General features: G+C 41.6%; 1 protein-coding gene across 1 annotated transcript in view; it reads left to right on the top strand.

Moving 5' to 3' along the window:
• The window catches only part of b4galnt4a (beta-1,4-N-acetyl-galactosaminyl transferase 4a), a 125,284-nt gene that overhangs the window by 56,363 nt on the left and 54,561 nt on the right, over positions 1 to 14,360 (top strand). The window contains exon 3 of the mRNA XM_034535848.1: positions 10,646 to 10,744. Within this exon, the coding sequence (XP_034391739.1) occupies positions 10,646 to 10,744 (99 nt within the window). The remainder of the gene's footprint in view (positions 1 to 10,645; positions 10,745 to 14,360) is intronic.

Here is a 14,360-nt window from a genome sequence, read left to right as displayed (position 1 = left end):
TAAAAATACTCACGTTTTCACGTCATCTGTGTCTTCATCAGAGTCGTGAGTTGTTTTTTCTGTCGGGTTAGCTGCATGATACCATGAATAAAACTGCATAAATGTGACCTCGAATCAGGGGTTTGCTGTGAAGTGCCGTCAAGGTTATAGTTGGCCAACGGGGACATTAAACACAAAGCAGCAGAGACATTTTAATTACTCTTTTGTCTGTCCTGTTGTCTTGGTGATAGGGTATGAAGAATGTTTGCCGATAAAGACGCAACGTAGAGGCGAGTGAAGGGGGAAGTGGAAGCGAGTCAGAGGCATTTCTTTTTTTTATCAAAACCAAAACAGGTGGATGTGAGTTCTCCAAACAGGTGTGCAGTGTGCTGTGGGGGAGAGAGCTGGAGAGACATTCGTTTTGACACAGTTTATTAACCAGAGGCCTCCTCCTCAAAGCTGCTCATGTCTGTCAGTTTGAGTTGCACTGACAGGCCTACAGAGCCAAGAAAAGAAGTGATTCCAGGAGAAAAGCAGGTGTTTTTAAAAAGCTAACTTCACAAAGGTCAAAGATGTCGGTCATCTGAAACACGCATATGTATATGCACATAATCCATGCATGGATGCTGAACTACAGAGGTAAGCTTTCTTTAAGATGAAAGACTGAGTCTGACATGTTCTCTGGGCCCAGGGGTGATGGCAACATTTAAAAGGAAGCAAATAGAAAGCGTGGAGGAAGGATGAAAAGGTAAAAAAAAAGAAAATAAAGGAAACTGTAAAAGTCATCCCCCTGATGCCACCAGCTTTGCTGACACATCCCTGTGTTTGTTTAAGCCAGCTAACAATGGAGTCAGATGTGGCCACAGGTTCCTCTCATCTCCCCGTCTCCCACTGGCCAGCCTCCCAAACTGCTCAGCTCTATTTAAACACCCACAGAAAAACCTTTATGCTCATTGTCTTGTGTTTTTTTTTTATTGCTTTCTAAATGTAAAGTTTCTTTTAATTTTAGTCTCTTTGTTTTCCTTTTGCCTCTAAAATATTTTTTGTATCAGTGTTCAGCCAGGGTGGATGATTGATAGTTACTTACTCTGCCACCATTAATCTTGGTTAGTTTTGGGCTGCACCAGGTCTTTAAGGACACTTTATATTGAGCGCTAGGCAAATATTTTACAGAGCACTTAAAGCGCTTACGTAACCAGTGGTCCTTCATACATCTCGTCAGAGAGGGCCAGGTTTTATAATAAGCTTTCATTTTGCTCTCTCTGGACTTGAAGAAAAAGTTCAATCACACTGAACTAAACAGTATTTATCAGTAGAAAGCAACAGAGGAAAGAGCTGCCCGAGGAAGAAGGGTGGAGGGAAAAAAAATTCTAAAGCAGAGCCGAGAGCTCGGGAGTGCTGGTCAGCAGAATTGCCAGGAGCAGAACTCAGGCAGGTGGTAGGACACCTACATATCACTGAAACACATATATATAATATATAATATATATATATAATATGTCATGTTCGCTGTAAGTTCTACATGTAACTGCTTGTGGAGTGGCATCTTTTTTCTTATATTTCGTAACATTCTTATTTCTCAAGGTTTTATAAAAAAAAAAAAAAAAAAACACAAACTTCTTCAAAACTGCACTTGTTAAAAAAAAAAAAAATCTATATGTTTTTGGGCACGTTATGAACCTGATGCAGATACTCAAGCTGCTAGGCCATCAGGACACCCACGCTGCCTTTGTTTGGAATAAGATACAAAGTTAAACACAACATAACCAAAGTAGTTTATGATTGTGAAACAGGTTAATGGGAAAGAGCTCCCAATCCAGTGTTGGCTACAGCGGTCGACTTCCTTTACAGAACACACAAAGCAAACACAGACTCTGACTGTCTTCTTTTCTCACCCCAGAAAACGTATTGTTGGCTTGTTGCTCACTACAGGGGAGACACGTTACCATGAGCACTGATTGTAAATTGACAACAGGTGAAACGGCTGCTCACTTTTCTACTGACACTCAGTTTGTCCATAGACGTTCCTCCCAGCAGACATTTTGACTTGGCAGGTGTAACTAATGGCTCCGTTTCCTCAGATGTCTAAATGAGCCATCGTGATGACACGTAAAAATAGTGCATAGAGTTTATGCTGCCTTTTTGTTTTTCCTGTTACTAGCTAAGTTACTTTATTTAAACAAATAATGAATTCATTCATTATTTTTGATGAACTCGGTGCATATTATTTTCTCTCGGTTGGGGCTTATTTTGTTACAATGACTGCTCCTTGTTCTCAACATATTCAGAGCAGGAAATAAACCTGTCGACCTCCTGTATGAGATTGTTGCTATTATTCAACAGGGATAAGATAAGAAGATTGTTGGTATAGAAGGTAATCGCTGTTGTCTTTACTGACCATAATGAAGACGGGACCACCTTCGGGTGTCTTGCTATTCGATTTTTCATCCCAACAAGCTGTTTTTGTTATTATAATGAAGTGTAACTGTTTGCATCTACATGTGCAGTATGTACTGAACACAGACACCAACACACAATAACTTGGGAATGTTGCTGTGCATTTTAGTTGGTCACAGTTGTGTGTAAGCAGTTTGAAATGTGTTATTTAGATCGATGTGTGAATGTAGTGTGTCTGTGTGTGTGTGCTGTGGGTTGGGGAATTCCTATACATTTCTTGTTGTGTGTTTATAAAAAAGTAACTTCCAGTAGAACCCAGAACATTTTGCTAGTATCTCCCATTATTACACTTTACATAGACCCTTCTTTCATTCATAATTCAATTCAGCCTTTTAATTGCATTTCCTTTCACGAAGTAGATACGTGATGGAGAGCCGTGTGCATGCGAGTGTGGCATGGACCGAGAGTTACCTCATTTTACATCTCTGGTTTTAGGTCAAGGGAGCTGTTGGGTGTAGAGTGGGAGGAGGGAGTACTTTAGCGTCTTGCATTCATGCTTTGATGTGCTCCGGCCAGATGTGCTGAGGTTTTTGGGTGGCGTGTGCGATTAAACACACAGTTTGATGTGCAAGCTCTCAACACTCGCAGACATATTGTGACGATACACAGCGAAAGCACAGACAACAGAAAATAACCTTCAGCATCGACACATTTTTGCTCAAATGCGTCAGAAACGACATAAAAGTATGTACTTGAAACTTCCAACACTCACAGAAGCAGTAGCTATAAGAATGAAAGACAGAAAAGAACCTGCTGTATTAAAACCCATTGCCTGCAGGTGTCACTGATCCAGCTGGTTATTAAGCTAATTAGTATGTTTAGAATCTGATCAAATGCTGAATGCAAAATAAGCAAACGCTTACCAGATGTTCGTGGAAGTTGCAGGATTTGATCCTACGCTGCCTCCTTATGTTTTAAATTGTTTAAATGCTCACTGCAGGCACAATATAGCACCTTTTTATTTACTCACGGTAAAAAACAATCTTTGGATTGGGACTTTGTTGCCTCTCTCCCTCCTTCTTATTGTTGTTGCAAACCACCCGCCTCCTGAGAAACCTTTTTGTTCAGCATTTTCCTGACAAAAAAAGCGTCTCACACGGTCTTTTCTGAAAAAAAGCTTTGGCTTTTTAAAAAAAAAGCCTGTGGCGGTGCTCGGTTCTGCCAAAATAAGCAGCCGGGTGCCTTTTTTATTGTGCGCCTGTACTTCGAGCACACCGTGGTCAGAACTGATAAAACTCTATGTTTCAGAAAAGTGGATGGCAGTCAGGGAACAAATAAAATGAATCCATCCATCTCGGTTTTCGCCAAGTTAATGCACCGTTACCGTCTCATGAGAGCAGCCTGTTTGTGTCCATCTCGGTTTCCCTGCTGCAGGCTCAGTGTTGATTAGGTCAGATTCAGCACCAGGCAGGTCGGGGATGATTGGCAGTGGACTGTTTGCCTGTTCTGTTTGCCAGCTGCCCCATGTCACACCCAATCAGTAATAATCAGCCTGGACAGAAAAAGGTACACCTAACGCGGATGACAGACCTCTCTTCTTTATTCCTCTCTTTCACCCAGCCCTTACTGTGATAGAAAGTACAGAGTAATGCATTGTGCTGCCCAGACAGTAAAACCTGCTGGCATGGCACACGGCTGGATTCCAGCTCAGATGCTTTCTGTCTTTACTCTCCGTCCCCTTCCAACCATTTATTTTTCTTTTCCACTCATCTGACCCGTATCTTGTTCAAGCTCTACTTAAAGTGTAATCTATAATGATTAAAGGCACCTTTAGCTGTCTTTCCACAGGATATTTCTTGTACTGAATCACTGCTCAAACGGTTTTAATTACTCTGCAAAGAGTACAAGCCACCAACAAGAGGGGTTTATGCTTTGCCTGCTTTCTCTCTCTCATCCAACATAATGCAAAATCCTGCCCTCGATCAGTCAGCCAAATATTTCCATATGATTCTGATTCATTGCACCCATAATGCAGCGGCCGCTGAACTGAAGTGCTATTTTTTTTCAATCACCTTTTAGGTTTATTTTGCATGTGAAGCATTAGGCCAGAACTGTTATTTCTCCAAGAAGTAATACCACATATCTGGTGACAATATGTGTATTAATCAACTTGTTGTTGCTCTTTAATAGTTTACACCATGAGTTACTTATCAAATCCAGCATTCAGTTTGCTCTTTGTGTAAAATGTGTTTCAATAAAATCTCAACTTTGATTTTTTTCGAGGCCGTGAAGCCAAATGTGACAGCACAGGAAAAGTTCTCCTGACCGCTATTGACCCAGAGAGGGATTTCACTGCTCCTCACAGATATCGATGTGGACAAAACAGAAGTCCTACCACCGCGTCCCAGACCTAAATCAATAGATGACACACTCTGTGACGTACAGTACATCCACTGCACACCTTAATATGTGCTGCATGCTGGTAGGAACGCAAGGATGCATGCACACGATCCATACAGACCTATATTCAGATATAATGTTTATTGCTATACTCAAGGACACATGTATGCACACACGGACATAATCATTCAATTAAAATCAGCACTTTCTAAGTACCCATGCAGGTTAATAATTGTTCATCTTCTCCCGTTTCTCCCTCAACTGTTTTCACACCATCCGTCCATCTCTTCCCCCTCCCTCCCTCCCTCCCTCCGCTACCTCCTTCTTCTCCTTTGCTTCTTATTGTCTCCCTGCCATTCTCACCTCTGCATCATTAATCTTTCAACCAATGAATTGAAGCCACTGCTATCACTCAATCACTCCTATTATCGACAGCAGCCGTCCTTTATTTGTCTTCCATTTTTCTCCCTCTCTTCTTCACGCAGCCTTTCTACTGTTGTTTCATTGACCGGCATGCAATTTCTTACATGAATAATGCAGACGGGGAGACAAAAATAGTTGCACTCCTTTTTTTCTTTTGGCTGGGATTTGTTCTGCAATAGTTTAACTGAATGTGCTCGGGCTGATTTCTGTTCAGCAGTGTCAGCCACTTTGTTAAAAGGAATAGGGATTTGGATGTAAAGGTATATGAAATAGACTGCGAATGACGGCCGATTGTGAGATCAGGGTGCAGATTCAATCAACCTCTCGGGGCTCATGAGTGCTGATCCAGGATCATTGGGATGGTTCCCAGGGCAAGCAGCGTTACCTTTTTAAACAATAGAGATCATTTCAAGTTAACACAGCCGTGTTTCTTAGCAAGTGCTATGGTGCAAGCGTGTGCACTGATCTTGTGTTGTCAATAACATCTTCCTGTAGCTACTGAAAAGAGACATGTGGTTCACAGGCCGATCACTGACTCATTCGTCACGGCGCTCTTCCTCTCTTCTGCTTCTGAAAAGAACATTTACGTTGCAACACGATGGGTGATTCAATTGACAGCACAGCATGAGGAAAAACATATGCATTTTTCATGTATGTAGAAACACACAATTAGCTCGTAAACTATTTCAGACAGGTGTGTGGTGGCAGACCTCTTGTTGCCATGGCGAGTGTGTTCGTGGATGGTGAAGGAGCAAGTGCACAAGGGTCCAACTGAAGACATTTGTCCAAGGACTGGCATAAACACACTTTTGAATCCCAACAAGAGTCTTGTGAGAGTAATGCAGTTAGTTGCTTGCTCCCTGTGAGGAGGTGGCATAATTGGTCCTCTCAGGTATGAAGTGGAGAAATAAAAATGAGCCGCATCTTCTCCCTCCCTCCTCAGTCTTCTTGCACAGCCATTAGGAAATCACAGGTTTCCTCGCTATTCCCTGCATTGTTTTCTTTGTTACTTAAAGACCCTCGCATGTGAAACCCTAAATTATTCATAGCACATTGGTCTTCATATATTCTTTGCTATGCGACGACACTCGGAGGGCTTTTCAATCACGTTTTGTTTTTCTTAACCATTCTGTAAATTCCAAGCATTGATGAACAACGTACCTACTTTTCCCTTTTCTTTTTTTATTGGTGCATTATAATGTAAACTGGCTGATGTGCACCTGTGAGAAACCATGGAAAGCCTCGCTAAGACCATGAGAACTTGCCTTTGTTCCAGTTTCAGCGTTGATGTGAATTAACCTAAGCATAATTGATTTCAACAAAACAACATTTCAAAGAAAGACATGGTGGTTGTTACAAAACAAGTTGCTATTGTTCTGTTTCTTACTATGTAACTGTGGTGTAGAGAAACTGCACATCTGTGGTTTCCAGTGTATTCTTTGAATTGATTGGATTTACTTTTTTTCCCACCGAAGGTACGTACAATGTACCTAACACTATATATATATAAATAATAAATGAGAGAACATCTCATAAAACAAACGTGTTCCCTGTCCCTGCAGTCATGTTGTGTTCAATGTCTGTATGGCACAGGGAATGAAAGACTCATACATGCTCCATCTGGCCCATGGGACCCTCAATCGATGGGCAGACAGGAGCAGCTCAAACTCTGTGTCGTGGATCTGCAGTGGTAGATTTAGCCTTGCTGTGTTTCAAATACATTGCAGCATTGTTTCTGTGACTTGCCAGTCACCTTTTTTTTTCTTCTTTTTTTTATTTATGCAACACCAACCATATCTTAGAGAGCTTGTTTTTTGCTCTTTGTATTCAATTGTGCAAAGATTTGTGAGCTGAAAATCAATCTTTTTCACTTGTAGTCGCATCACATACGGAGAGCCCCAGTGAGTGTGTAATACTTCACAGGGCTTTGTGGTGCTCTGAACCGCTCTGTTTGGTCTGTGCGGTACAGAGAGGTGGAAAAGAGATCCTGCCAGTACGCAGTCGCTTCAGACATGTGCTGTGCCAGAGGGATTTCTGAGAACCAGACTGGCACTCTGCACTGAGCCCTGCCTATCAAAGAGCTTCTCAGTTCTTCTTCTTGGTATTGCTCCATTGGTCACTCTTTCTCTCTTCTGTATGTCTCTTGGTCATCCGTCTTGTGTTCTGCTGCTTGTTCGCCAGTCTGCCCATTCTTTATGTCTCTTTTCCCATTTCTGTCTTTTCTCTTCGTCTCACTCTTTACTTTCATCTCGCTATTTCTCTCTTTGGAAAATATATCTCTCTCACAGCCATGTTGTCACATAGATTAGAAAGGTCTGGTCCATGGTGATATACTCACACATACTTATCCAAGATCATCTGATATCTGAATATATGTTTTCTGCATTAGATTTCGAAACATCACCATCACAGATGAGGACAGCTTTCATTGCAGCTTATATATTTGGGGATAAATCCTTTGCATTAGTCATTGCTGCAATAACTGCCACCCAGGCTTCTTTGCTTTCCGCTACGCGTATTAATATGAACAGTGAGCATCCAGTGACCAGGAGCCACTGCGAGACCAGGGGCGAAAAAATGGGAAGCGTCTATATTATTATTATTATTATTATTATTATTATTATGGTGGGACTAATTTAACATACTGAATATATCTGTGGTGGTTAACATTCTGAATGTAATTATTTCACACTGGTTATTAACTTTCATGTTGCAGGTCGCTGAAGATGAAGCTATGATTTGTGGATTTTTGATTTTTTGATAGCATTCTGAGCCAAGCTCATTTGCAGTGGTTGTCTTGGTGTATGGGGTGGAGGGGGGTGAAGAGATTTGTCACACACACACACACACACACACACACACACACACATACACACACACCTCCTGCAGACATTTGCTTGTTTGTGTTTAATAAGGGAGATTAATTAAGCTCATTGGTATTCTACTCTGGCTCCAGCTGTTTCCCTGGGCTAGGATTAGCAAGTGCTGTATTAATGTGGGAGGTTTGGGAGGACAAAACCGAGGCTAGTCCCCTCTACAGTGAGCTTAGACTTTTGACTGATGGGCGGATGGATATCAGTGACAGAAGCTCACTGATTGGACAGCTGATCTATCATTCAAACCCTTTTGAGGTTTACAACTTTGCCACGTGTTCAACTAAGTTGAGCTGTCATTAAATGATGCTCTCCCTCACTCTTCCCGTCTCTGATGCTTTCCTCCCATAGCACACTCACGCTTGGTTAGAGATCATTTGTCTTTTTATTTGACTGAAAGTCAACAAGGTAAACAGCAATGTAAACTCTTGATAAATAGGAAGTCTCATCAGTGTGATTGATGTTCCCTGTTTTGCCTGTGATGCAATGTTGAATACATACGGCCATCTGACAGGCCCTTTAGCATCGACTTGAATTATCAGTGAAATGCGATAACATACTTCTGGGCCCATTGCCAGGAAAATGAAGATCTGCTTATCAATGAGAGACTGTAACTGTATGTAAATGAGTCGCGCACAATGTTACAAGTATTTGTAGTACGCTATAAGTAATGGCAACATCTTGCTGGAGCGTAACGTCGTTGTACACTGTAGGGGAAAGAGAGGTACAGCTGATTGATGTTGTGCAACCTCAGGTCAATGAGTCTAACTGTACCTTTTAGTGTTGCATCGATAAGCAGACTATTAGTTGGATCGAGCTGAGGCGGTGCTTTCGTAAAGTGTTGTCCGTGTGAATCACTGTCCAAACCCACGCAGTGATTTATGGTTGACATTGTATTTTTTTCATAAATTGTTTCTACCAGTAAGCGTTTCCGCAGATCATAAAGTCCTTTATCCACACGAATAATCGTTCAAACAGTCATCGTACCTGTTCTCATAGTTGGCATGGTAACTGTTTGTCACAGACAGAATCAAAAAGTGCTTGGTTTGCTCACAGTTTCGGAAAACAATGACACAGAAGACAATCCACGGTGCAAATGTTATGCGTGATAGTAACACTAAGCTTTGCAGTGTTGATGACCAGAAATTGAAAGATGTTTAACTATATTTTATATCCATGCATGCGGTATTCCAGACTTGGGTAAAAATGTTGAATAATGTCTACGCTTTTAATTTTACAGACTTCAGCTGATGCAATATGAATGTTGTGAGTGAATCTTTGTGTGTGTGTGTGTGTGTGTGTGTGTGTGTGTGTGTGTGTGTGTGTGTGTGTGTGTGTGTGTGTGTGTGTGTGTGTGTGTGTGTGTGTGTGTGTGTGTGTGTGTGTGTGTGTGTGTGTGTGTGACATAACATGCTGGAGAGGTTCTTGAGTCTTTTGTGTACGCACACACATCAGGAATGCTGCTCTGGTGTCAGACAGGAGGGCATACTGTTCATCATTACCTTCCCTGTCCTCCTTCATCTCTCTCCCTTGGAAGTTAAAATAAGTAATCAAAGGCTCGGTATCCAACAGCTCTGTCTCTTTTCCTCTTTTTTACTTTAAAAAAACAAAAAAATCTTCTTCCTGCTCTGATTCTTTTGTAAACACGGGTGCCTTCTCGACAAAGGCCCCTCATTTCAGGGGTGCTGGAAACCTCTCCGGCTCGTCTCGGTGGAGTTATGCATCCTCTCTGACATCCCTGCTAAATGAAGGATGCTTTGTGACTCATTTCACAGCCCCGCCACTTGGTTGCTTCTCTGGGAGCCAGGCATCCTTTTATCTCCTCATAGCTGAGCACAAACTTGCGCTCCCCTCTGCACTGCCCTGCCCGTCACACCACACCACAGCATTAACATTAACATGCTGCTTAGCAGGCCGTAGAGAAAGAACCCTGCAGTGCTCTGGCCGGAGCACCAGGCTAAATCCAAGATCACGGGGAGAGTTCAGGCTCCCTGGAGAGGAGATTTTGGCCCGCAGGGTGGATGGTTAGAGTATGTTGGAGATTAGGGCTTTGGCGAGTCAAGGGCTGGATTAGGAGTACATGGTGAAGAGGAGATTCAACAGGATCTTAATAGTAGCCTTGGGAAATAACCCTGTGTTTCCTGTGTGTGTGTGTGTGTGTGTGTGTGTGTGTGTGTGTGTGTGTGTGTGTGTGTGTGTGTGTGTGTGTGTGTGTGTGTGTGTGTGTGTGTGTGTGTGTGTGTGTGTGTGTGTGTGTGTGTGTGTGTGTGTGTGTGTGTGTGTGTGTGTGTGTGTGTGTGTGTGTGTGTGTGTGTGTGTGTGTGTGGTATTCTCCGCTGTTTGTACTGTACATTATGTACTGCTTAATGCTTCCATTTTATCTCATATATCTATTATGTGGCTGATGGTGAGGAGTCATGTTACTACCACATTGATGGATGGATGGCTGCATGCCTTCATGCATAGTTTAGACTGAGATTTAAAACCACCATTCAGTTGTCTTGTTCCTTTCATCGATGGATTGTCGTTACAGAAGAGTAAGTGTGTCTTTGCTTCTCCTGTATTCTTTCAAGGACGATGAGCCAATCGCAGGAGGGGCTGATGGCAGAGACCACACCAGCATCCGGAAGTTCCTCAGCCAGCGCCACAAGAAATTGCCATGGAAACCAGAGGTAAAATAAATGATATTCTCTCTTTTTTTTCCCAAGGCTTGCACTTATCCCTGAATCATCTTCTTTTTTGTTTAAACCCTTCATTCCATCTTCCAGAAGGCCCTTCAGTTGTTTTGCTGTGTGTGACGCACACACACGCACCAAACCTTCATCAACCTTTATGAACATGGTTTCATTAATGCCACTTTATCACTGGCTTGATACTCGAGTGTTTTGCTTTTTGTAAATTATGATTCCGCAGCATATGTTTACTCCATTTTTTCTTTCACTTGTCCTTTTAAGAGCCGTTGATATTTAAGGTCAAAGAGAGATCCAGGCCTTTTCTGGGACCATTGGAAGAACAAAATGTACCTTGAGGATATTATGATAAATTATTGTGTCAGGATGATAATATATCATCCAAAACCATTAGCGAGTTATATTTAAAGGCACCTATGACCTGAAGATTACAACTTGATTTGATTCATCCTAATTCTTCAGCTCACTTACTAATGTAGTTTGTAGATCCGCTGTGACAAAGGGAGCAGCAGACAGGGCTCTCGATTTGTAACCTGTTCAGCAGAGTTTAATTAAAGGATTTTCTGTGTGTGTCTGTAAGCCTAATCTGCAAAATATGATTTATTAGTCGTTCTATGGGGTAAAGTTGAACCATCTCAGCTGAACACCACAGTGTGTAGTTCTTGGCAAACTGTAGAGAATCCAACAGGATAAGAGGAAATTACTGTTGCATACGTTATTTTTTTACTGCCTTCTGCACACATCAGAACACAGAACAACACAGAACACTGTTGTTTTATTTCATAGAAATATTCTGACATAATCTTCTCCTTACCGACGTCGATGGAGGGTACCGCTCCGATACCAGTGCGTTAAAAACAGAAACAAATCTATTATGTATTGCTGTGAAAACATCTCATTTAAACAACTTTATTAATTTATTCATTAATGTTTCACAACATTTATCGGCATTTCCGATACTAAAATTGGTATTGGAAGAACTCTTATCATTTCCGCAGACTATACTGGCTGAGCTGGTCTTGAGTTAGCCTGCCTTGTTGCCTTGTTGCCTTGTTGTCTTGTCTCAGCAACACGTCATGTTGCCAAAACACATTCATGAACCCACATTCTTTAATATTCTTACTTTGTTTTTAACGCAACAAGCAAAGGCAATTGAATTGCTAGACATGACAAATATCGTCATTTTGGCTTTGGAAATGGCCAAATGTGGATGATATTTGTTCTCAATTATCTGGCCCAGAAACATCTGTTGCCTGAATAGTTTGGGCCCTGCATCTACTTGTTGACAATGCTTTTGGCATAATTTAAAATGGTGCTGCTTAGAAAACGAGAAGTCACATTGATATGAAACAGCCAAGCTAGGAATGCAGCCAAACAAGCTATCTGAATCTGGACCATGTGGACTAATTAATTGCAAAAATGGAAATTGATTTCATGGCCTGATCACAGCAAGACTCTTTATTATGAACATCCTGTTCTGAGCTTTGTGTTTCATCATTTTGTATGTGAAAACTGTTTCACATACAACAGGACACGCTTTGATTTCAGTGACCAAACAGAATTTCTTATTTAAAGTTTAGTTTGGAAAAGCCATGCAGCATCAGAGGGAAATACATTTTGCAACATCCACACAAACTACTTTTTACATTAGGCGTGACTGGCATCAAAGCTCCCTTGTAAAGTCAACATGCCATTTCTTTGACTCATTTCCAGCCCACTCATAAAGCAACATGCCATTTATTTTCTGTGGATATTCTGGAAATCCAGTATACATCTATAACACATTTCATACGTCTCTATAAACTTGTATCCTCAGACATCTCTTCCTTTTTTCTGTCAGACTTCTGCTAAGTCCAACCTAAGCCGAGTCTGTCAGAAATCACGGAGCGCAGCAGCTCTTCCTTTGCTTTGCTCACTCGCGATCTGCCCTCATTACCGGTTCTAACTTGTTTCCTGGTGTACGGCCTAGATGTCAGAGGTCTAAGGGGCTACTGAGCTGGCACCGTCAGAGGCGTAGAGTCGGGCTGGTGGAGGTAGAGTGGTGCCATATGCCAGCTGTCATAGACTGGCAGAGGTCATCCAGCATTCATACAGTGCAAGACAGACGCGCACAAACTCTGTTGTGCACAAGCAAAAGGATTGAAAGGAATGTAAGGATTGCCCACTTTATTTCTAACTGCTGCACCCTTGGAGAGATAGATGGGCTCCAGACTCACTTTTACCACTCGATGCTCGAACACTTAATCGGCATGCAAAGCAACACAATTATACTTTTCGATTATACTTTTATCCATCTTAACTGTCTTACTGATGCTTTTTTACATTTATTTTGTATTGACAAAATGATACAAAATAGCAATGTGTTACAATATTTGAAAGAAAAAGTCACAAAGTAACGTAGTGCTTTAAAAGAAACAAAATAAATTGTTCATTTGTTAATTATTATTATTATTTTGTAAGCAGAGACACCAAATAATAAATTGTGTAGTTGAACTGACTATAGTTAACTGATGGTATTTGTTGGAACTACCAGAGAAGTTTTATCATGTTTTATTGTAAAGCACTTAAATAAAGTTGTTATGACTCGGTGTCTCTCTTCGGCCACGCAATGTGGCCGAAGAGAGACACAGAGTCAAAGCTATATCCACCATGACAAATAAAAGAATGTCATCCTATAATAATAATACAAATGTATCCTTTATTGATCCAGTAGCTCTATTTCCCCCCCCCTTGTCACAGCCGCTGTGTCCACCACCTTCAGTTGCGCACTGCTGATAAATGTCACCAAGTTCTCGCTCCCCCTGGAGTTTCACATGATGATTTAACATGATTTGTTATAAAAGATTATAAATGTATCTATATTAGACGCAGTGTCTCCAAAAATAGTCCCACAATGCAACTGAATGGTCACAGTCTATTTATAGAAAGTGAAGGGTTGACTGAAGGGCTGTGAGTCCTTCCTGTGTTTATCCTAGCAGGTGGTTTCCAGCCCCTTCTGGTGATTTGATGACTAGTCCCAGCCGGTGAACTCATCCAGAGGTGATTGTGGATTAGTGTAGGCGTGCAGTAGTAGAGTGGACATCCTCCGTCTGTCAAGGACACTGACATGTCAAGGATACTGACACTGGATAGAGATCAGAGAGACATAGAGAGAGAGCTGGCCGACTTTTTAAGAGTCATGAAGGGATAAACAGTCATTCGACATGAATCCAGAGAGGAATTTGAGCATAATGAATAATTGTATCTCGTCAGGAACAGAAAGAAAGTGATAGTAAAAGGGATTGCTTTGATGTCAGGGAGGACTTTTAATGATTTATTTACATGTGTACTGTTCCACATTAAAGCCAAAGAGAGCACATCATCTCACATGTCTTATACATACGCTCAGTTATGGTAATCGGGTAATCATAAGGTGTCAACCCAAATACAGTGACATAGTGCACAGGGAGGTTGGATGGAGGATGGCCGGTTGACTGACTGACTCCGATGTCTGGTTTTCTGGCTCATGTGGTGTGAAAATCATCACTCAGGTGGGAGCAGCCGTCACATCTGGCTCCTCAGTCAGAAACGCATGCAGTCACATGACTGGAGTAGGAGT

Source organism: Cyclopterus lumpus, chromosome 6, assembly GCF_009769545.1.
Source record: "Cyclopterus lumpus isolate fCycLum1 chromosome 6, fCycLum1.pri, whole genome shotgun sequence".
NCBI classification, from domain to species: domain Eukaryota; kingdom Metazoa; phylum Chordata; class Actinopteri; order Perciformes; family Cyclopteridae; genus Cyclopterus; species Cyclopterus lumpus.
This window is presented reverse-complemented; position numbering and strand designations above follow the sequence as displayed.